Source organism: Oryzias latipes, chromosome 12 (assembly GCF_002234675.1).
Source record: "Oryzias latipes chromosome 12, ASM223467v1".
NCBI classification, from domain to species: Eukaryota; Metazoa; Chordata; class Actinopteri; order Beloniformes; family Adrianichthyidae; genus Oryzias; species Oryzias latipes.
The window spans coordinates 26,123,209-26,146,890 of NC_019870.2; the positions used below are offsets into that span (position 1 = coordinate 26,123,209).

General features: G+C 40.0%; 1 protein-coding gene across 9 annotated transcripts in view; it reads left to right on the forward strand.

The window, feature by feature from the left end:
- The window catches only part of LOC101167885 (voltage-dependent N-type calcium channel subunit alpha-1B), a 222,730-nt gene that overhangs the window by 188,978 nt on the left and 10,070 nt on the right, over positions 1-23,682 (forward strand). For 7 of the 9 annotated variants that reach the window (XM_023960536.1, XM_023960539.1, XM_023960540.1 and 4 more), the window contains 10 exons: positions 593-720; positions 2,064-2,160; positions 6,567-6,672; positions 6,792-6,899; positions 7,996-8,105; positions 9,014-9,192; positions 9,620-9,749; positions 9,857-9,967; positions 14,298-14,336; positions 17,918-18,173. In XM_023960536.1, coding sequence (XP_023816304.1) covers positions 593-720; positions 2,064-2,160; positions 6,567-6,672; positions 6,792-6,899; positions 7,996-8,105; positions 9,014-9,192; positions 9,620-9,749; positions 9,857-9,967; positions 14,298-14,336; positions 17,918-18,173 — 1,264 coding nt within the window. Of the gene's footprint in view, positions 1-592; positions 721-2,063; positions 2,161-2,766; positions 2,864-6,566; positions 6,673-6,791; positions 6,900-7,995; positions 8,106-9,013; positions 9,193-9,619; positions 9,750-9,856; positions 9,968-14,297; positions 14,337-17,917; positions 18,174-23,682 lie in introns of all 9 variants that reach the window. The other 2 variants (XM_023960543.1, XM_023960544.1) reach the window with 1 other exon arrangement.

The following is a 23,682-nucleotide window of genomic DNA, read 5'->3' on the forward strand; positions in this document are numbered from 1 at the left end:
TAGTAAACATCAAAACAACAAATAACAAAATTCCAGAGACCAAAAAACAATTTAAAAAAGTGAAACAATTTAAAAAGGAAAAACTTCAGAAACAAAACTTTCTCAAAATCCAAAAACGGTAACGGTAAAACGACATGAAACAAAATAAGAAACCGGAAAAGGTAGGTACTTTGGGTCATCACTGATTGGATGATGACGTTTGTTCACCTTTTCAACGGAAAGTTATTTGTCATTAAAATGTTCCCTGTCAGAAAATATTTCTTTGAGCTTCTGGCTATGCCCACTGCAAAAGTCTGGATAAACTCTTTACCTCACTTAAGACAAAACATGCTTCTGCTTTCCCTCTTCTTTAAAACTCAAACGTCATCATCCAATCAGTGATGTTGCATATTTACGGTTTCCAGCTTCTTGTTTTGTCTTCATGTTTCTCTACACTTAGTTTTGATTTCTGGAAATTACTTTTGTTTTGCAAAATGTTTTTTTTTTTTTTTTACATTTTGGTTCATGGAATTTGTTTTAATTTCAGAAATGTAAATGCTATTTTAATTGTCATATTTGTCATTGTCATATCTTGTATTCCTTTTCCTTCCAGATGCTAAACTTGTTCGTCGCCGTCATCATGGACAACTTTGAGTACCTGACCCGGGACGCCTCCATCCTGGGGCCTCACCACCTGGATGAGTTCATCCGCGTTTGGGCAGAATATGACCCAGCTGCCTGGTAGGAATCACACTCACAGCTCCCGCATCAACAGGTCTTTCACAGCAGTGCGGAGGAGGTACTTTTCTCTGTCAAAGGCTGTCCTGGAGACGGGGTTCTCAGTTGGGTGTTGGGGCTCCGGTTGGATGACTGGGGGAAAATCTCGTCTAAGCAGTGATGGGTGAGCGACATTAAGCCTGAGCTTGGAGTGTCTGCTGAAGCTGGTGACAAGCCTCCTCGTTGGACTGATTTGTATGTAAATCCAGCGTTCTGCTCCATGTCCGCTCAGCCGTTTTACTCCCTGATAAGCCGTCGGCTCCAAAGTCCTGTCTGCCTCAGACCTTTGCCTGTGTCTGTGATAGGACTCTGCAGGGTTATGTCTGCATCTTTCTACCCTTTACACTCAATTGACAAGTTTATCCTAAAAGAAACAGCAGAATTGATTCAGGCGGTGCGAAGCATCATCTGTCTCCAATTATTCAAGGCTTATTAAAGAGCTTTGTCACTGAGCCAAGAACCCAGGAAAGGTGCAGAACTTTGGAACCTGACAGACAATTCAGAGAGGAAGAATTATAAATGCCTTAGAATGGTGGTGAGCTGGTCCCTAAAGTGCCTTCAGCCCCATACAGACAACGCTTTTCTTTGTCACTCTGTCAGAGTGAATTAGAGGCTTCCTGTCTGACCGTTTTCTGGGTTTTATGTGCTGAGAGGAAATATATTTCAGCAAAACCATAGTTTTCTGATCTAGAAGGCTAAGTTTCTGATACTTCAAACCATTGACAGTATATGAGAACAGCACCAAGTGACATCACCCATCCGGTTCCAGCGAAGGGACGTCGATTCAGTCGCTATTTTTATCCCAATACGGGCGCCAACATAATGGAGCCAGTTAACATCTAAAAGCAGTGATTGGTCAGAGTTGTTCTGAGTCACCGTTTCTATGGCAACCACTCCTGCCAACCAGGAGTGAGTTGGTTGGAAGTCAGCACCCCTACGACTGGAAAGTGGGCTACACAAAATCTGTCAACCAAATGTTTCGATCGTTCAAGGTGAGGCATCTGATTGGTCCGTTTTTAACCTGAATAACTTGCAATAAAGAAAAAAAAAGTTGATTATCGAGACGTGTTCAAAAATGTATCAGAGCAAGAATGGTTATTCTGACAAATATGAATAAAAGCTGTTTATTTTTCAGGGGTCACTTAGTCCAGTTCTAAATGATCAAATCTATCGCATAAAGAATAATGATTATTTTACATAAATATTGCAGGAAAACAGCCAGAAGGACATCATCAGAAGTTTGTTCTTCCAGATGAAACTGATGCAGTGGCTGATCTAACCTGTTGAACGTGTCTCATCTTTTTCAGTGGGAGGATTTGCTATCGGGATATGTACAAATTATTGCGTTTTATCTCGCCTCCCCTGGGCCTGGGCAAGAAGTGCCCCAACAGGGTGGCCTACAAGGTTTGCACACCCACACAGTCTTTGTTTTGAAAGGGACCGTGATAGCTTTGGACTGACTGACCGAGCGTCCATCAGTCCTTCACTAACCAGCCAGCGCACAGCCTTCAGGCTCCAGCTAGAGGCATCAGAGATGTTCACCTGCTTTGTTTCTTCTTTGGTTGTGGCGGATGTGTCTGCATGCAAACAGAGAGGCTATCTTAAAGGAAAACTCCACTGAAAGTTCCAGGAAACTTCCCAAACTCTGTCTCTGTCCTAAAAAATCATTTGTTGTGAGCAGTGTAATGGAAAAAAATCCTGAACACAAAGTATAGGTATAAAGCTCAGCTGGGAAGATTAATTTCGGGTTGAGTTTTCCTTTTAAAACAAACTCTTTTTTTCCCCTAAACCACCATCATGGCACAAGGAATCCTTTGGTGCACATCCCTTTCCTGTTTCTCTGGGATCCATTACTTGATCTAGTATGGCATTCCAGATCAAACCAGAAATCTTATTAACAAAGATTTCTGTGTTTTTCCTCTTGTCCCCCCCCCCCCCCATTTTGTGTTGTGATGTAATCCCCTCACCCTCTTCCTCCATGGTTTTCTTCCAACCTTCCCCTCCTGGAAGCGGACGCGTGACTTACCGCAATATGTACGAGATGCTTCGCGACATGTGCCCTCCACTGGGTTTGGGAAAGAAATGCCCTCCCCGAGTGGCCTTTAAGGTAGAAATCTTTGGTTTAAACCCTCTTCTCCTGTGTGCCTCCATCTTCCAAACATCAACCAGCTTCTGTCTTGGTGAGGCAGCTGGATGTTCTGCTGTTGTGACATTTGTCTGTTTATCTGTGAAGATCTGTCCTGTTCTGCTCACACACACAACCTCTAAAAGCTCCTGCAGAAACTTCAAGTGGGACATGAGTTATTATTTCAGTCAATATTAGTGGAATATTTCTGAGTTTTAAATTTTTTTTTGTGCTTTGAATAAATTGTAAGTTTTATTTAAATTTAAAACACACCTGCGCTTCTGGATTCTGAGGAAAAACAGACAAAAAAAGAAAACATGAACTTGGTGTTTGGCAGCAGACGCACCAAACGGCTTCTTTTTTAGGCAGAACACAAAGAAGGATCTATTTCTCAGCTCTGCAGAGTTTATTGGATCCTTTTTTCCTTGTTTATTTGCAGAGTAAGTAAGCAAGTTTACTTGTTTAGCTGAGAAAAGGCTTTAGAAAAAGCCTTTTTTCTTCTGCGGTACTCAGGATATTTTTTTATCCTGTAGAGCCTACATCAAATATATGACAGAAAATTCACATTTTTTGGAATTACGATTCTTTCAAACCCTTTGATATAATCCACTAAGAAATGTCAAAACACTATTTTTATAATATATAGTGATAAATCAAGTGATTTAGTAAATCTTTGTCATAAAATATTAGTTTATTGACATGAGTGTTCATCAGAATAGCGCCTTATTTACCCACTGTCTCAAATGTGATCCTCACATTTTAAACATGGTTTAACTGTATTAAAAAATAATAAATGTGGCATATTATCAAAGCAGAAGGTAGTCATGTAAAAAATGACTAACAATAGATAAATTAAATGTTACCATAAAGTTTTAAAACTTAGCTAAACTTTTCCAGCCAAACAGCTTCTGGGATTTCGTAGAAGTAGCCATTTTGAAATGAGAAGCATCTACTGCCCCTAGTGCAATGATGATGAACTACAGGATGAAAAACATGGACCAAGTTAAATACAACGGATTTACTAAATCAATAATGTTAAGAAAAAGTATATTGCATTAATAACTTGGAATCAAAGATTATTTAGTTTTGATGGAGTTAATAAGCTTCGTCTTCTACCTTTATAATGGCTGAAAGAAGCCTCAACAAGGGTGGAGATGCAGGAAAAGGCTGGTCATGTGACTGCCCTCTGCAGGCACTAAGAACAAGGGAGGAGTTTTAATAGGCGATGCCCGGAAGAGCGACCCGATAACGTTCATATTTCTACCATTCTTGACTCGTATGCACGTGTGTGCGCAAGTGGTGACTTGACAAAAACTGTTGTGTTCAGAGTTTACACCGAAAGAAAAAAACGCTAGAAAAAGTGACACAATTTTGTTTTTTCAAATTAAAAAAGCAAAAAGCTGTTTCACAAAACAGTTGTCCTTCTGCTAGGCTTCAGCAAATAAACAGCAATGCCAGGATGTGTTGAGAAATAAACAGATAAAAATTTTTTTCAGGGAATTCCATTTTTTTTGTGTCTGGAAAAAAAGCCCAAATTTGTCATTTTTGAGGACTCTGGCAGGTGAGATGAAACATTCCCCAATGCCTCTGTGTCTCCTCCGCCTGTTCTTTGATGGACTGCAGGAGAGTCAGCTCCGTGTCTCCTGGCATGATGGTTTCTTGAAAGAAGTCAGATTTGTGTTGTAACAATCCTCAGGTGGCTCCTGTGGCAGCTGCTTACCTTTTAACATGCCGCCTTAATGTGAGTGGTTCCAGTGTGTGCTCAGCTGTCGCAGTGAATCAGTGAAGCAGCAGCCCTGCCCTCGCCCCGGTTAAAGATGCCTGAGTCTGACGTGGCCGCATCTCCAAATATAACTGCTGCTGTTGTGAATCGGCAAGGAAAGACATGAACAAAGACTGAGCAGCGGTGCACTTAAGGACGAGGACGTTCTCCTATTTTCTCTGTTTCTGTCCCTGATGTTTTTGATCCTCTCTTTGCAAACCTGCCTCCCATGTTCCTCCGATAGCAGTCCCCATTTTTATGATTTTTCCTTAAAACGATCTCCATTCAATTCTTTCTGGGGGGTTGTGTCCTTCCCTCCACTATGTGCTGTGTTTGTGAGGAGGAGGAGGGTGATGTAAAGTCTGCCTATGCAGGCGTCACTCTACTGGGGTTAAACTTGTCGAAGGAGAGCTTATAGCTTCATATCTGCATTTGTCGTTTGAGATCTAGACTTTTGCATGTTGTGTTCATCTTCTCAAGTCCAGGTACAAACCCAACATATTCTTATTCTGTGTGCTTCACATCTTCATCATCTGCATGATGACGCTGCAGGCAAATTGTGCTTCTTTTTCCCCCCCAAATCCCCGTTTCACGTCCACTTGAAGAAACTGACAAGCATCCGTTGTGCGTTTGACCTGCAGCTCTGCTCTGAATTCAAACAGACGTGTTCAGGAATCTCTCATCGGAGCTGTCAGACAGTCGTCACTTTTCATTAAAAAGATGTAAGGAAAACAAGCTGAATTTGAGACAGTTTGAATGTTTGCTGTCAAAAAAACAACCAGAGCAGAACTCAGAGAGGGGGGGGGTCATAAATTGCTGCGTATTCTTTTTTAAATGCTTATAAATTCTGCAGATATTTAGAGTCCAGATAGTCTTCTTTTTCTCTCTTTGGAACATCTGTGCAGACTTTGTTACTGTGAACAGTTATCATCAGGAAAAAACAGTGAAACTGCTGCTTCAATGCTTCTGCAGACAATGAGATGTCGAAACTCTTTTGTTGTCATGTTTTATATGAAGAAGCAGATAGTGATGGTTTCTTTCTTTAGATGTGAAATGACTGAGGAAACAAAAGAGCTAAAAATGGTTCAAAAGTTTGGTTGTTTAATACGTTTCATTCCTTTTTGCAGTTTCCCTGATCTGCTTCTGTGTTGGGACACAGCAGACGAGAAAAACAGTCGAATGCGTCTAATTGCTGACCCTGTTTTTGACTGATAGAAACTGCATGTTTACAGACACAATACGGGTTTTTATTTTGCTTTAAAGAACTGATGGTTTGACCTGAATCAGGTGAGAGGCTTTTGAGGCAGAGTAGGATGCAGTGAGCTGCGTGGTGTTTGCACGCTCGCCCGATTGCAGGTCTTTTCCTTTGCTCATCTTCTCCCTTTTTCGGCTTTTCTCCGTTTTGGCTCTGTGGTGAACTTTAAACCGTCCAGATTTCACTCCGCCCCCAAACCCCTGCAGGCCCAAACAGGAGAAAGTGGGTGTATGAAACTGTGACACCGCAGCGTTGCTATGACAGTGGTGTCATAGCAACAGAAGCAGCAACTAACGCCAGATGGAGAAAACAGTTGATTTTTTTCAAATTTACTTCCTTGTTTGGACTTTTAATTGATGTGACCATTTTAAATGGAAGAAAAGGGAAACAGAGCAGGTTCAACAAAGAACAATAAACCACCTTTACTACGATTGCTGTATTATTCTGACAGAAAACATCTGACTTTGCCAAACAAAGTCAGACTTTGGAGGTATGTTTGCTGGTTGGTGGTTCTCTGATAAAAGGATTTATTTGTTCAAAACAGTTAAAAGCTATCACTATTTTCATTTTATTAAATAATATGAAAATGGTCATTAAAAATGATTGTTTTAGCCTTTATCTTCATATCCCTCTGCATTCTGACTCTACCGATTCTTTCTTTTCCTCAGCGACTGGTAAAGATGAACATGCCCATTGCGGACGACAACACTGTTCATTTCACTTCCACGCTGATGGCTCTGATTCGCACCGCCCTGGAGATCAAACTTGCATCTGGTAAGGGACGACCATGGCGGGGTTCCCTGCGGCCCCACCGGGGGCGGTGAGGCCAACGTGAGTGGCAGGGATGGCTTTGGTGCAGATGCGCTGTGACATGTTTGTGGGTCTATCCGCAGGGGTCCTGGCACAGAGACTTTGTGATGCTGACCTGCGAAGGGAGATAAACAAAGTTTGGCCAAACCTGTCTCCAAAAACTGCCGACTTGCTGGTGACGCCGCATAAATGTAAGCTACACCAGTGTCTGCAGAGCCTCCAGAGGCCCTCTGCCTGTCAGATCCTCGGTAACTGTAGTGAAATGCTTCAACTTGATCCATCCCACTTGTTCTTGTTGACTTTTTACTCCTAATCCATCTAAAGTCCCACTCCAATCATCTTTTGATCTATTGTACAAGCGCTCCCAGTGGTCTTTTTTCTATGATTATGGTGTTCTTTGCCAAAATACAAAAGCCTGTGTTTTCTAGGAAATAGTTTCTGCAGAGTGGCAGTAGTTAGATATACACCACTGTGTCAGCTGGTGCGGAGCAACACCTTCCCGTTGCTGAAACCTCTCTGTTTACTGCTGGATTACAGCCCCTAAAACCCCAACCAAACAATACTAATACAACATAAATGGTGAGCAATATCAGAGTTGTCCAACCGTACAGTTTTTATCTAGATTCCACCTAAGACGAGGACAACAAAGATCTCCACGGACCTATTTGTCTGCAGGTGGATGCATCAGAATGGAGCAGAGCAGAGAGCTTGTGGCCTGCCCAGCTTATTTTCTACGTCACAAATAAGCTTTTTTTTTTCTCCTAGATTCTTTCTTTTGCTCCACAACAATTTGAATAAAAAAATATTCAGAAATTACATTTTGAGCTTAATTTTTATTTATATATGTCCATCAATAGAAAATTTCTCCAAGGACTTTAAAAAAAACCATCAAAAATATCATTTTATTAGAGCGGGTCTTGAATGCTCTTTAAAATGCTTTACAGCTGCAGCACAGAATGTTACCAGAAGAAATGAGCACTGAAGTAAAAAAACAAACAAAAAGAAATCCAGATCCCTGATACTGAAATCTGTTGAGGTGGCATTATTTTCATCATCTTAGGGCTTATCAGTAAGATCTTAGAAGTAACAAACCTTTGTGGATGCGCTGTTTTCAACTTTGCGGAAATAGGCTTAAGTCACTCGTTATCCAAAAACCACAATCACCTTCTTGACTTTTCTAGCTCAATTCTTCATTTGTCCCCAGCAGCTTATGTTGTTCATTGCTGCTCAGCTGGCTCCATCTTGTGTCTGCATAAAGGAGCTGTTTCTCCCTGCTCTTCTCTGCAGATAATGAACTGACTGTGGGGAAAGTGTATGCAGCTCATATGATCTTTGACTACTACAAGCAAAACCGAGCCAAGAAACTCCAGCAGCAGAACCCCACAGGAGCGTCCCAGGTGAAACTTTACAGAGCACCCAACTGTTAAAGCACAGTAGTCACAATGACGCTTCTCCCACGCTCTAACATGTTTTTAATACAGCAAACTTTCAAATGTTGTTGCCTGTCAGTATTTGAAAAAGGATAGCTCGAATTAGCATGATCTCTGGATACAATCCGTCTGGTACGACAGAAAACCAGATGTAGGTGTTGGAGCTAGGACTGATAAACCCTCAGCTGAATCAGCTACTTGTGACGAAAACAAATCAAAAAGAGAAAATTCCAGTTAGTCACTTGGCAGGTGAGCTGATGACCTTTCTCCCCTCAAAGATAAACAGCATCGGACCCAACAGGAGTGACAGCATCGCTCACAGATATCTGAACATGAAGGTTGGCAACAGCTGGAAAATTTCCCCTACCTGTTCCAACATGGCTGCACACCACAGCATAAACGTCGATAAAGACATAGAAAATTCTACTAAATGTGGTAAAACTTGACTGGTCTGCACTGTTCTGATCTCAAGCTGGAAGAGAAACCCCTGAGCGGAGAGTCAAACCTTTAGTCTTAGCGCAAAAACATTTCCATAAACCTGCAGAAAAACTTCCACAAACTGAGTTAAGGTGGTGGTGGTGTTGTTGAAGGGGGGGTCAAATTTGACCCTTTGGGTTATGAAGTTCAAATCATTGTAAAGACTCATGAGACTGCTTACATTTTACACAGTTTTGCTCCTTTTTGTACTGCTCATTCTGCCTATTTAAGTTAAAAATCAAACATGTTGTCATTTATTTTTATTAAATGTCAACTTTTACTTGATTGCAATTAATTCAAATACAATTTACAAATAAAGCAAAAACCAAAATGCTTGATTTAACTGAGCCAATACACGTATTCACCATTTCTCCACGCATTCTCTATTTGGGTTGCAGAATAAACTGGGGGCCCTGTTTCGTCCTGTCCTGCCCTTCACTCACATCCATGCTTCAGAGCCCCCGATGCCAAGCCCCAAACAGCCCCTCCCACCTCAGCCTGAGCCAGTCACCAAAGCAGAGGCCCCGCCCACAACTCCCAGCACCAATGCCGACAGGACATCCAGCAGAGACACATTGTAAGTGACTAAAATAGGGATAAATAAGGGATAAATAAGCAAATAGCCTGAGCTTTGGTCAGAAGCAGATCAGATCTCAGGAGAATTTCAGCCAGATGTGAATAAAATGAACACATCTAATCCTCCTAAGACAAAAAGTTTTCGTGTTTGGGACTTCCTCTATGGCTTAAAGACTTGTGTATGTGCAGGCGCACCAAGATGCAAGTCTTCGTATGCAGTTTTTTCATAAAAAAATGAATAGAGCTGTCAGGAACGCAGTACTGAGATAAGCCAGATTTAAGATGAGAAAAATGGGAGTACAGCTCTTCCATTGCACTACCCTGCAAACCTATTGTTTTAACGTGTGCCAAAGTTTTCAAGCAGATCTGATCCTTCAACGGCTAAAAAGCCCCTAAAGTCCAGTAATATTTTACCTTTTGATTCAAAGACTGAACCAGAGAAATACCATAAAGCACTCCCAGTCTGGAGATGTTTCTCAGGCATCACAGAGGCCCAAAGCCCGGAGGAGACTGCAGAGAGGCCAGTCTGAGGACGTGCAGTACTCCTCAAAACCACAGGTATGAAAACATCCATATTTAATTCCTGCCTTTCACACACGCTCCTAATGTGTCCTGACACACACTGTGGCCTGCATTGTCCCTGTGCTCCTCTCTGCATCCTTCAGGAACAGCTGGAACTGAGGCAGGTGGAGATTATTTCTGACTCGGAGAGATTTCCGAGCCTGGAGAGCCACTGCAGAGCAGCCTCGCTGCCCCGACTCAATGCCGAGCACCACGTAAGCTCTTCACCGCCCCCCTCTCTTTGTTTTACCGCTCTGGTTTTGCCTGCTTGAATAATGGAGAGGCAGCTGAGATGAGGGAGGAGGCTGAAAAGGCAGACAGGTTCTCTCACTGTCAGCCCACATCAGCCCAGCCTGCTCACCCCGACCCCCACAGTCTGACAGACACTTCTTTTCTGTGAGATACAATCCAGATCAAGAGCTGGTAATGTTACTTACAGTCAATATTCAAAGGAGAAACAGAAGTTCCAGGAAGTGAAAGTTTTCGTTTTCAAGCACCTCCGTTAAGGCAGATTTGTTTCTGTCCCTTTTTGACCCACTGCATTTCAGAAAACTACTTTCCCGACTGTTTAAAAGTCAAAAAGCTCCATGTTGATGAGCAGACATTGCATGTGTTGACCATTACCCAAAAGATCCCACTCCCCGTGTTAAACATTTTAAACATTTCTGTTTCTGTTTGACTCCTAAAACATGTTTTTCCTAAAAGTTTTTTTTTAAACTGTATAGACAATTGAGGTATCATACATAAAATAATGAACAATAACTATATAATCAACATTACCTCCAATAGCAATCACAGTTTTTCCTAAAAAGTGAAACTGTTCTTCAAAATGTAAATAGATCGTTTTCAACAGTCATGTCATCATATCGAGAACATAACTGACTTGAAAGCCATAATTTAAATCTTCATAAGTGACTGAAGTGAGAACAGCAGGATTTTCAATAATACGCTTGAATCTAGCTGTGAGTCGGCTGGCTGTGAGATGTGGGGGCAGCAGGGTGTTGTTTCTATGGAAACAGAGAGTGAAAGAGTGTTGATGGTGACCTGCGGCATAACATCCCGGGAACATCGTTTTGAACGCATGCAGGAGAAGAATTCTAGTTTCAAAGGTGTAAAACTTTCATAAAGAAGCTGCATTACAACACAAAGCTCAGTGCTAATGTTACTGAGTAACAGAAGACCTCACCACACACTCATCTCAGTGTTCTTCAGTGTTTTAGACTGGTGGCCCTTTTTCTCTTAATTCATTGTTTTTTTTAAAATTAAACAAACCAGGAAACAGAGCAGCCACATTTTACATAAAAACCTATGTTGTTTTTTTATTATTATTTATATTTAATGAATGAAACTGAACTTTTTGTTGAATTCCTGCTGATGAAATGTCAGGTCTTGTTGTTTTTGTCTCCATGTTTTCAAACCGTTGTTGTCTTTGCTGTTGCACTGTTTCTGTCTGTCTGTTTGTCTGTCTGTCTGTCTGTCTGTCCGTCTGTCTCTTTGTCCTCTCCCACACTCTTAACACCAGCTTTTCTCATTTTTATGTTGCTCTACTTCCATCTCGGACTCTCTGGAGGATTTAGGCTGCGGTTTTCTGCCAACAGGCTGTGACGGTTTGCATTTTATTTCCAAGCTGTTTCAGTAAACCAGCTGGACATGGTGGCAATTTTTTAGCCAACGTTTCTCACAAGGTGACTGCAGATTAATGTTTTTTCACTGGAACCATCAAGGTACTCTGTAAGAAAGTGTGCAACTAGGTAGGGAAATACAGGGGAGGAAATAAGCATTTGATCCTTTCTGATTTTGTAGGTCTGCCAACCTAAAAAAAGTAGTTGAGAGTCTTTCATCCTACGGTAGGTTCATTTGAACAGTGAGAGATAGAAAATTACAAGGATAATCAAGGAATTCACTTTATAGAATTGATTTAAATTCATTTGCATTTCATTGAGGGAAATACGTATTTTATCTTTCTTGCCAGAAATATTTTGTTGCCAAGCTGTTCTTAACAAGCACAGAGGTCGGACATGTTTTGTATGTGCGGGTTTGTGCAAATATTAGGAGGAATCTTGCAAATGCCTTCTATGTCATTCAGATAAATGACGTGTTGGTGTTAATTGTCTCCATGACCTTGATGTGCATCTTCTTCAGCCATTCCCTGGTTACCTTGGCTACAGGTTTTAGGTCATGATCCTGTTGGAAGTACCATCCATGATCCATTTTAAGCCTCCTGGTGGAGGGAAGAAGGTTCCTACTCACGTTTTCCCCGCACATGGCTCCCCCCATTCTCCCACTGACATGGTAAAGTAGCCCTGGGGGGTATTCCAGAAAGCAAGATTACGAAACTACCCTGACTTTAACCCTGAACTCTGGCTGAAATCCACCTGAATTTGCTTATTCTGGGTATGTCGGTTCCAAAAGACCGTATATGAGTTAGCGTAATTACGCTCCACTTGGTAACCCTGGGTTAATGCACGTGCACAGCAGGTATATAAAGACATTCTCAATGGATCGCCGATACCCAGAGTCACCATGGAAACGCGTGGAGAACAAAAGAGAGTGCTGTACTTTAGTGAGACGGAGTCTGAGATTTTAATGATGCTGTATGAGGATTATACGTCCATTACAAAAGTAAAACGGCTGCATCATCAAGAGAAAGAGTTTCTGTTTAAGGGAAAAAGAACGGACAAAATAAACGCAAGAATTTCATATCTTATTTCCAAATACATTGTGATGTATATATGTATATATTTACAACGTATAAAACTTAAAGGAATTGATTCAGTCGGTAAAAAGTAATTAAGTTAAATTTATTAGCTGCTGCTTTATGGATAGACATAATTTCTTATGTCTATCCAACTCAATAGTTGTTTATACAACTCAAATTTACATATTTATCTAACTAAATGTCATATTACTCCAATTCAATTAAATGTTTTTCCATATTAATTTATTGTACTTCTTGAACTCTAATATGTCTAAGTTAGAGGCTGCAGATTTTCTGATTTTTATAAAAACAAAATAAAGGATACAGTGCGGATTAACATTATATACAATGCATTTAATTATCATAACTCTAACTGTACCTTTAGTTCTTATACCATAACGTTGCACTAGTGGTGCTAAATAAACTCATCAGCCTCTCACTCATGTGAGAGGGAAAGAATTAAACATAACAGGATAAAATAACTCAGCAAAACACAGTAAAACAGCTACAACTAATAATATTTAGACAAAAACCTACACTTGTACCCAAATCCGTCCAGACAGGCAAAAGGAATGGTATCCCACAATTCCTTGCGCTGCCGATCTAACAGCAGCACCAAAGTTACACCTACTTAATTGAATTAATTTGAATGAAAGTAAAATAAATGTCTGATAACTACGTGTTATTTTTAAGTTAACTTAACTCAAAAAAATTATTTATCTGAACTGAAACAAATAATTAAGTTAGATTAATGTAAAAAAGCGTATTTTTCCAACATCCATACGCGGTATAATCATCTTCTCATGGTGTAAAAAGTATCATCTGAGCTTCTTTATCCACTAAATCATCTTCAAATGGACACGGCATGCTGCTTCACATCTCTGAAAACAAACTAACCTTCAACTAAACCTGCTCCAGACCAGGTTATGTTCAGAGCATGAGTTGCTATGGCAACTTGACATACCCTGAAACATACGTCTGTTTTTGGAACCAAAAGCTGAGGTTATCCGCTTCCTTGGCCTCAAACTTACCGTGGTATCTTACATAACCAGCTTTCTGGAATATCCCTCTGTGCTTGAGATCAGTAGCACTGAGTTACGGTATGTTGTTTTAGGGCCGATTCATCATCGTTCTTATGATCATGGAAACCCCACCAGGTTAGATCTGGTTTGGAGCTCCAGACCTAAAGGTGGATTGATGGTCATGTTTCTGCAACAGTTGTCCCTTTAACCTCCAGCTTCTTGCTGATGGTTTTCTAGTCCATTCCAGTCTACAATCTTCTCCCTTAAATCCACTGAAAGCTCTTTATTTAGTCTTTCCATGTTGGAGAGTTTAGAGGCTGACGGTTGAACTGATTCTGTGGACAGGTGTCTTTTCTACAGGTGATTAGTTTAAACAGGTGTCTTCAATCCGGGTGACAGTTTGATTAGGAGAGTCAAATTACTCTTTATGAAACCAGAACTCTTAATGCAAATTAATTCACACACATTCTTTAAAGTAGATTTCTTGATTTTCTATCTCTTACTGTTTAAGTGAACCTACTAATAGGATGACAGACAGTCAATTTCTTTTTTTAGTTGGGCAAATCTACAAAGTCAGCAAGGGATAAAATGCTTATTTCCCTCCCTATAAGGGAGCTGCATAGTGTTGATGACTATTGTTTGTACTGTCGAGGTCCCTTTTGTAAAATGGTGTGATGCGGATGAGCCATTCTTCTCCAATAGTTGTGTGTTGACTAACTTCACCTTCACCCTCCCTTGCCCTCCATTTCTGTCTCCCCTTTCTCCTTATTTGATGCTCACTGCTAATGTTTTTGCCCACCTCCTTTTGTGCGTGCTGTCTGATAGCGGAGCCACCCTCGCCACGCCCCCGGGACCCACCTGGCAGTATGTACCACCTGTTGTGCCACTGCTCTTTCCCTTTTTTTCTTCTCTGCCCTCCTTCTGTCCTCTCCTTCGACTTCCATGTCTGTTTGCCTTATTTGTGTTCTTTACATCCAAGCGCACACTTCACACCCCCTGCCATCATGGAAAATTCCCCCTCGGCAGCAACACGTGTACCTTCGTCACAGAACCCCACACCTGCAGCGTTTACATTTGAATATAGCTCATCAAAGACACAAGCGTCTGCATCGAGGGGCATTGTCCTCTGTTTCTGTATCAGCCAGTCAAAGCAGCAGCTAAGAACCAGAGATGAAGACTCTGGCTCGAGTCGCACTTAAATCTCACACAAATAGTCCTGGGACTTGACTTTAAACACAAGGACTTGTCAGATCTAAAAATAAAAGTTCCTTTTCCGTGCATTGAATTGCAGAACAGACATGTCCTTATTTCTGTCCCATTCAGATGTTTAAAGTAGTTTAAAGACTCTGAAGGTGATTTGGACTTGACTCATGAGTGTCTCTGTCCAGAAGTTTAGATGTAATTTGTGTGTGCGTGTGTGTTTTGGTGTGCGTGTGAGCGTGCATGTGTGATTCTTTAACAGCAGAATAACGTCTGCTGCTCTTTTGGCATAACAATTTCTTCTGTCAGTTCTTTTTGCTGTTCTTTGCTTTGATGTTCAGTCTTAAAATCGGATTTTCTTACACTGAAGGGAAGAGCAAACAAGTCTGAATTCTCTCCTGAACGCATCACTTCCATTCATTTCAAGGCTCTTTATGTCTTGAAAAGGGAAGCAGAAAAATGACTTTTTAGTTTGCGTCACTTCGTCTCTCAGTGGCGGGAACTAAAAGAGGGAGAATCCAAGCGTAGAAGCATGTTTTACCGCTTGTTTCAAAGGTGGGATTTTAAGACTGTACACTCACAGAATGAAACTGTAATCTAGTTACTTTTACCGTGTTGTGACGTTGTTGTCAGTGGCCAGACTGTGAGACAGGAACGAGCAGAACAGCGCAGCAGCCCAAACCTGCAAATGAAAGGCATCCCTGCAGACATCCTGCAGTCGGGCAAACACACACGTGTCACAGTTTCACATGTCAACCGTCTTAGCAGCTATTAAATAGTCTTGTTGTCCTAACATGTTGCACATGTGGAAAAGCTGAGGCAAACCCTCTCAGCTTCCAAAGGGACTAATCATAAGGTGTCTTCCATAAAACACATTTTGTTAATATTCCTTAACAAGTTGGGTGTTTTATTTATTTATTTTGTTTTTACATTTAAGGCAAAGTGAGGCTAAACTCTAGTAACTTCACTTCAGTTGACCAGTGTGTTGGTCCTCAGTGTATGTCTATAGAACCTGGAGTTTCCACAGGTGAAAGCAGGTTAATGCTCACAAACAGAAGCTTGTTCGGCCAGGTTTCCTGGCCGAACAAGCTTCTGTTTGTGAGCATTAACCAGGACCTGAGAGTGTTTCCAACCCCTCCAGGAAAACATCTCAACGCTGGGAACTCCCATGAGATTTACTCTTCTTTACAAACACAGAAGTGCATGTTTGCTGCACAAGATTTCCTAGATTAAACGATCTTTAGATAAAGGAAAGAGTAAATTCTGATTTGTTGGCCAATAACCTTCCAAGTCACTGTCTACATGCTCCCGGATTTTAAATATATTTTTTTTCTTAATACTGCACATATGAACTCCAGAATTTTCTTTATTACATATAGATAAGAAGTTTATTTAGAAATAAAAACAATTAGGAACAAGAAGGATTCAGGTGATGTGACATTGTAAAAATAATCATCTTGAAAACATTTTTTAATCAATAAAAAACAAAAATCTTTAAATTTGTTTTTTTTTTAAATTATCTATTTTGTCTATTAATCTGGTACCTATTGAAATAAATAATCTTTTGGGGAGGTTGCTGTATCTATTTGAACCTTACCATTTTAGATTAACAGCAAAAATGCTGAATTGCAGTGTTCTCAACTGTATTTTCTTTTTGACACATATTTATTCTGTTGTCAGCAAATGTAAAGAAAACCTTTGAAGTAAGTGCTTTTGTTTTATTTTTAAAAGAAAGATAAAAAGAAAAAAAGAAACCTAAAAGCTTCAATGCCACCAATCAGCCACCAGGTGGCGTGGTAAGTCAGCTGCTGTTTTGGTTTCCTCTCTCACTAGCCTGGCTGTGGTAAACTCAAGGAATAAAGAAGTAGGAAGGGTGAGTGTCACTGACCTCTTACAGAAAGAATAAGAAGTAAGCATTTATGAAAAAAGGATGTTTGGAAAAACATTCTGCTCCCCTATCTTCCACTTTATGAGCAAACCTAAACTCCAGCAGCAGAACGACTGTGTTTCCATCAAACAGGAACATAAAGTATAAAGGTGCTTGAAGAAAAATGAGCTGGGATTCATTTGCAATGGTGAAACAATTCAATTGACAATTTGCCACAGAAAGATGATCTGATTGGAACGTAAGAATGTTAATTCATTAATGGAATAAAAGTTAGCTGTACTGGATAATCTAAAGAGTGGAGGGAGGATATTGAGTTCACTCCAGACTGTCACTTTAAATGGAGAATTATTTATCACTGTCTATGTAAAAATGCAACGAGATTATTTACAACAACAGAAATGTCATTAAGGCTTTAACTTGTAGAGAAATCTGGTATTTGTTTCTGGAAAAAGAAAAAGAGCACACATTTTTAAAATTTGCTAACAAACTTATGGTTTAAAAGATAAAATTAATCTTACATTTTAAAGTATGAAATCAGTTATTGAAATCTGTTGTTCTTTGTTATCATTTTTTGTGTTTTTGAGGCGGAGAACCATCTTCATATTTTCATAGTTTTACTAAACGCAACTTCCACCGGTGTTTTGCTTTAGTCCATTGTTATGAAATAACTCTTCTTGGAACAAAACAAAGCGTATATTTCATAAAAATGTTATAATTTTAGTGGATCTAATGATGACTAAACTAAATTGGATTGGATTTCATTCTAAGACGTTCAGGACATTGATGGATTGCAGGTTTGCAGCTCTGACTGCTGAAGAACAGCTGAAGCTCTGAGCGGAGCCTCTTCAGACCCTTTGTACGCTACAGTTGGACTTTTTCCTCTTTGTTTTTTAAAAAAGGTGATCAGGTTTTGGTCTGTTAAGTGCAGCTTAGTGTTCATTCACATTGAAACTATTTACATAATTACTTAAATGATATTTAGTGCTATTTCTATTCCTTGTCTCATTTGCTTAAAATTGAACCCATTCACAGAGCTAGAGATGAAAAGCATTGAAAAGTAGAGGCCAGTGACACACTCACCTCTTCCTTGAACTAGTAGAGAGCTCCCAACTAGCTTTCTATGTTCTATGAAGTTCTAGATTTGGGGCAAAACTGTGTTGATTCTCCTCAAACCTTCTGCAGTCTGTGCCTGGAGAAGAAGGGCTTCATTGTCAGCCTTCAGACAAAGGTTGCTTGTTATTGCGTGTGTTCTTTTTTTGTTTTGTTTGTAAGTGGTGACTATTTTGTTGGTGCAGTGGGTGAAGCTCCCACTTGTGCTGCCTGGTCAAGCGCTGCAACCTCTGCTTCACTATTTCAGCCCATCGTTGACCTCAGTCCCATAAAGCGCTCGGCGTCCTCGCTGACGCCTCAAAGCCACCGCGAGGTGGAGCTGAGGGATTACGACCTGGAGCGTGACGGTCAGCTCCCGGCAGGACCAGGGCAAATCCAGGAGGAGGAAAGGGTCCACCACCACCATCACCACCACCGCTGCCACCGGCGCAGGGACAAGGACAGGGAAAAGAAGCACAGGTCTTTGGAAAAAGCAGCATCTGGGCAACCAGGCAGCACCACAGGTGAGACAGACGGAACCCTTTCAGATTCCATCCAGTCATGGTCAAGCTCAGCTGAGATGTGAAGTTTAAAAAACAACAATAATACTTCTAAGGTATAAAAAGTTTAAAGCAAAGACTTGAAACCAGGAAAAATAACTTCATAATACAGGAGCTGATGTTTTTCATCACGTTTTGGTAAATCAAGGTGAAAACTGTCTATCCCTTGTGCTATCTTGTGGGGTCTGGATGACCCCACCCTTACATTGACGTGTTATCCCTACCATGACAAAAGGTGAAGAGGATTCCATGTAATCCATGGACACCAGGGAAGATCACAAATCATTGAAGAAAAAAGGTTCAGCGCACTGTCTAGTGGGGTCCAGATGACCCCACTCCCAATGTTCACGTGCCTTGGAGGCATTGGGAGTGGGGTCATCTGGACCCCACAAGATAGCACAAGGGCTATACAGAAAACTTGAATTTCTTTTGTGTTTATTTAATGAAGATGTCTTTAAAGGAAACAGGATTTGTTGTATCCTAAAGGAATCTAAGAATAAAGTGTTGGCCCTGTGTTTGCAACCAGGATTGTTTTCATACTGAAATGTGGAATCTCCCTGGTGAGGCATTAAGCAGTGAGCCGTGTCAGACCCGGCCCACATCGTCCATCTCCAAAGGTTTTTACCTACATTATCAGGTGGTGAAAGTGAAGGAGGTTTAGCTGTTGTCTATCCAGTATAAACAATCAGCTTTTCTCATATTTCTTGTTTTTTTTTCTTCGGTTCTTCCTTCCTTTTCTCCAATGTTTGACAGAAACCTTTTATTGTGATCCCTGTGAAATGTGAACAACTCTATGCTTCCATTATTGGCATGTATTTGTTACGTTAAGGAGCTCAAGAACCCAGATGCAGAGCAAGACTTTAAGGCAGTGCTTTTCAACCAGTGTGCCGCGGCACACTAGTGTGCCGTGGGAGATGGTCAAGTGTGCCGTGGGAAATTGCCCTCATTAACTGAAAAATTAAACATTTCCCATCTCCAGGATTTCAGCTCTCTGTTCATCCAAACAGGCCCTGATAAAACACTGAGGAGTTAGGAATATAAAAGATCGTAAAATACTTTTTCTTTGCGTTTATTTTATTTTATTAAAGACATTTTGATAAGAATGACGTACCGCGATTCAGCTGCAACTCCGGCTGTATTTTGGAAAAGTCCCGTCCTTTTAACTGTCTCCACCAATCATTCTTGGGGAGCTTAATCACATGTCATCAGTCTGACCAATCAGAAGTGCTTAAAGTCTTCACTTCCTTGTCCCGATTTAGCTCGTAAAGTCGCTCAGTTCTAACAAAAATACCAGCTAAAGCTCGTCTTTATCGGTGCAGCTTTCCACAGAATCCGATGTCAGACCGTGGAACAAATGAACAAAACAAGGAAGCTCAGAGACGCGATCTCCGCCGGCCGTTTAATGCACTACATCTCCCATGATGCATTGGGTTGTGAGAGTGACAGCGCTCAAGGAGATCTGTTGTTAAACGTCTTGAAATCAACGAACACACATCAAACTGTTTTTACATCTTCTAACTTAACTTTTATTGCATCTTTTAGAAAAAAACAGCTGCAGTTTCAAGCCTTTTCTGCCACAATTATCTCAAAAATGCATGTGAGACTGTGGAGGGGCTGTAGATCAATACAGACTGAGTTTCTCCGTTTTTTTTGTTTTTTTTAATTTTTGGATCCTGGTGTGCCGCGGGATTTTTTTTAAGGTTAAAGTGTGCCGTGGCTCAGAAAAGGTTGAAAAACACTGCTTTAAGGCATAGAGCAAGTTGAAAGGCTGTTTAATAACAGTTTGTCAAGACACCAAGGCGCAGAGACGGAATCACCAAATGATAACCAGATAGCACACAAAACGCTCCAACACAGAGACACAAAACAAGGTGACTGAAATAGGCAGACAACTCGATCACTAAACAAGGTGCAGCTGAGGACTCCAGCAGGAAACACAGGTGAGTGGGCGGAGCAGCAAAGAGAAGCCACAGCAGACCTGGGGGGTATTCCAGAAGGCACGTTTAAGCTACCCTGCCTTTAACCCTGAACTCTGGCTGAAATCCGCCTGAACTTGCTTACTCTGGGTATGTCGGTTCCAAAAGACAAGAAGACAAGAAAATATGAGTTAGCGTAATTACGCTCGACTTGGTAACCCTGGGTTAATGCACGTGCACGGCAAGTATATACATTCTCAATGGATCGCAGATTTCCAGGGTTACCATGGAAACGAGTGGAGAAAAAAAGGGAGGGCTATACTTCAGTGAGACGGAGTCTGAGATTTTAATGACGGCGTATGAAGATTATAAACCCATCAAAAAAGTCAAACGGCTGCATCAACAAAAGAAAGAGAGAACAAAGTAAGAGCATGAGTTTCTATCTCATTTCCAAACACATTGGAACACACATATATATATATATATATATATATATATATATATATATATATATATATATATATATATATATATATATATATATATATATATATATATATATATATATATATATTTATACTTATCAAACTTAAATGAATTAATTCAATTGGTCACAAGTAATTGAGTTAAATTTATTCAACCTTATTTCTTATGTCTGTCCAACTCAATAGTTGTTTATACATCTCAAATTTACATATTTATTTAACTAAATGTCATATTACTCCAATTCAATTAAATGTTTTTTTCATCTTAAGTTATTGTACTTCTTCAACTCTCAAATGTCTAAGTTTGAGGCCACAGATATTCTCATTTTTATAACATTAAAATGAATGTTTCACTGTGGATTTGCATAATGAAACATGCTTCTGGTTATCATGACTCTATCATGACTTTAATTTCAGTTCTTACAACTTTATAATGCAGTAGTGGTGCTAAATACACTCATCATTATCTCCCTCCCTCTCGCTCATGGTGCAGAAAGAATTAAACATAACAGGACAAAATAACTCGGCAATACACAATAAAACAGCTAGACATCTAAACACATTTGGTCAGAAACCCAGACTTAAACCCAAATCCATCCAGACAGGCAAAGGGAATAGTATCCCACAATTCCTTGCGCTGCCAATCTTAACAGCAGCACCAAAGTTACACCTACTTAATAAAATTAATTTAAATGAAAGTGAAATAACTGTCTGATAACTACGTGTTAAATTTAAGTTGACTGAACTCAAAAAATTGATTTATCTTAACTGAAGCAAATAATTAAGTTAGATCAAAGTAAGAAAGTTTATCTTTCCAACATCCATACGTGGTCTTATCACCCTCTCAAGGTGGAAAAAGTATTATCTGAGCTTCTTCATCCACTAAATCATCTTCAAATGGACACCGAAAGCTGAAGTTAACTGCTCCCTTAACCTCAAACTTACCTTGGTAACTCACATAACCTGCTTTTTGGAATACCCCCCAGCACAAGATCAAAAGGTGAAAACCAAAAACAAAACAGGCGGAACATGTCAGTGTTATTTTTGGGAAGAAGGTGAGAAGCTCTGACTTTTAACTCAACATGCTTAGTGTTTGCATGATCCAGTTGACTAAAGCTTAAGTGGCTCAGCTGCAGAAAATTTTAATATTTGTAAAAGTAAAAACACGAGGGCCTGGACCCCGCCCCCTCCCCTGGGATGTGGTAGGGGACACAAGGTCAGAGGTCCATCTTACTTGTATAAAGTATGTGTGCTGGTGTGTGTGCGCATGTGTGTGTTGGAGTGTATATTGTTGTGGTCTAAGAGGTGTGTTTACAATTTTTTTTTAAATTCAATACAATAGGCTTCCATCCAAAACATCACAACCTTGCAATAAAATAAAACCTGTTACTTATTATAGTTGAGGGACAGACAGGATTTAGATTTATTATCAATAATAGCTGAATGGACTCATTTCTGTGAACTGGGTCACATATTTATTAAATTATCTATCGTAAAAGCATTCCCAATGTTTTTTTAGTGCAGTTTTAGCACAAAAAAAATATTTGTCCTTTTTTAGCACATGTATGTAGTTTCTGCAGAGCGGTGGTGGGTCATTAGAAATTCACCCCTGAACAACCACATACCCCCTTCCTCTCACACATAACTGAGAGCTCTCTGTTCACACTCTCTCGCTGCACTCAAAAAAAGGAAATTACCAGCCAATTAAGTCAACGAAAAAGTAACTTGTCATTTCAACCAGAAAATTTTATGTTTGTAAATCTTACGTGAATGAATCATGTCGATTGTACATAAAAATAATCCATTTAAAAGTTACTAATTTCAATCATGTTGATCCAACATGATACCATTAAATTGGATGCATTAGTAATCGCAAGGAATTGTGGGATTCCATTTTCTTTGTCTATCTGGGCAGATTGGGGTCTAAGTGTGAGTTTTTGTCCATGGGTTTTATTGTCTAGCTGTTTTACTCTGTTTTAACTAGTGATTTAAACTGTTATGTTTATTTTTTTTTGCACCATGAGTTAAAGTTTGGTAGAGGATGAAGACCAACCCCCTTGTGTGGCAAACTGTTAATGTTCCAATACTTAACACAGAGTTCGCAGTAATTGAGCTCCTGTCTTGTGATGTGGGACTTTGCTGGGTAATTCATGTCTTTGATGTGAAAATTAAAAGACCCATTGGTTGTAACTTTGGAACAACATATCAATTACAGATGAATAAATAAAATTATAGAAATAAATAGAAATTCAAGTTAAATAAACTTAATTTACTTAGGTGTGACCAATTGAAGTGATTCAATTAAATTGGTTCAACTTTTTTCTTTTTAGAGTGAGCAACAATATCAATTTAAAGTTGGGTGCAACTGCTCTATTTAAATTGAATCAACTTAAATTTATTAGTTTGAACCTAAATACATTAAGTTGACCCAACCTAAATACATTAAGTTGAGCCAACCTAAATAAATTAAGTAGGACCAACATGATTCATTTTTGTTCAAGTAACGCAATCTAATCATGTGGAAATCCTTTCCATAATTTTTTTATGTTCATTCAAAGTGAACGTTTTTTGAGTGTGTCTTATAGCCTCACACCCCCATCACTTGTGCAACTAAAATGGCAAGCGGTATTGGAACCATCCAGCCGCACACTTGTGATCCCCCAGTTCCATCTGGATGAAGTCCAGCTGCTGGACTATTTAAACATGTAGTTGTAGGTTAGATAAGCCAATTCTCCTCTGAGGGGTCCTGGTACATCGCCTGTCCGTCCTGGGAGAGGATCCCTCCTGCATGTGGACATTCTTAAGGTTTCTTTCTTTTTTTCCTGGAATTTCTTTTGTTAGGAGTTTTTTCTTACTGAGAAGAAGGGTCTAAGGACAGCAGTGGCGGACCGTGCATTACAGACCTGGGCCTTCAGTCGTGCTACATCAGAATCACTCAACCCCTCCCTCATTTAGCATTTTTATGCCTCCAAATAAACTGAATTAACAAAACAGTAAACAAATCTCACTATGCAGCTACAGCCAGCAAAAAAACATTGAAAACAACCACATAAACTTAAAATATTATTTATT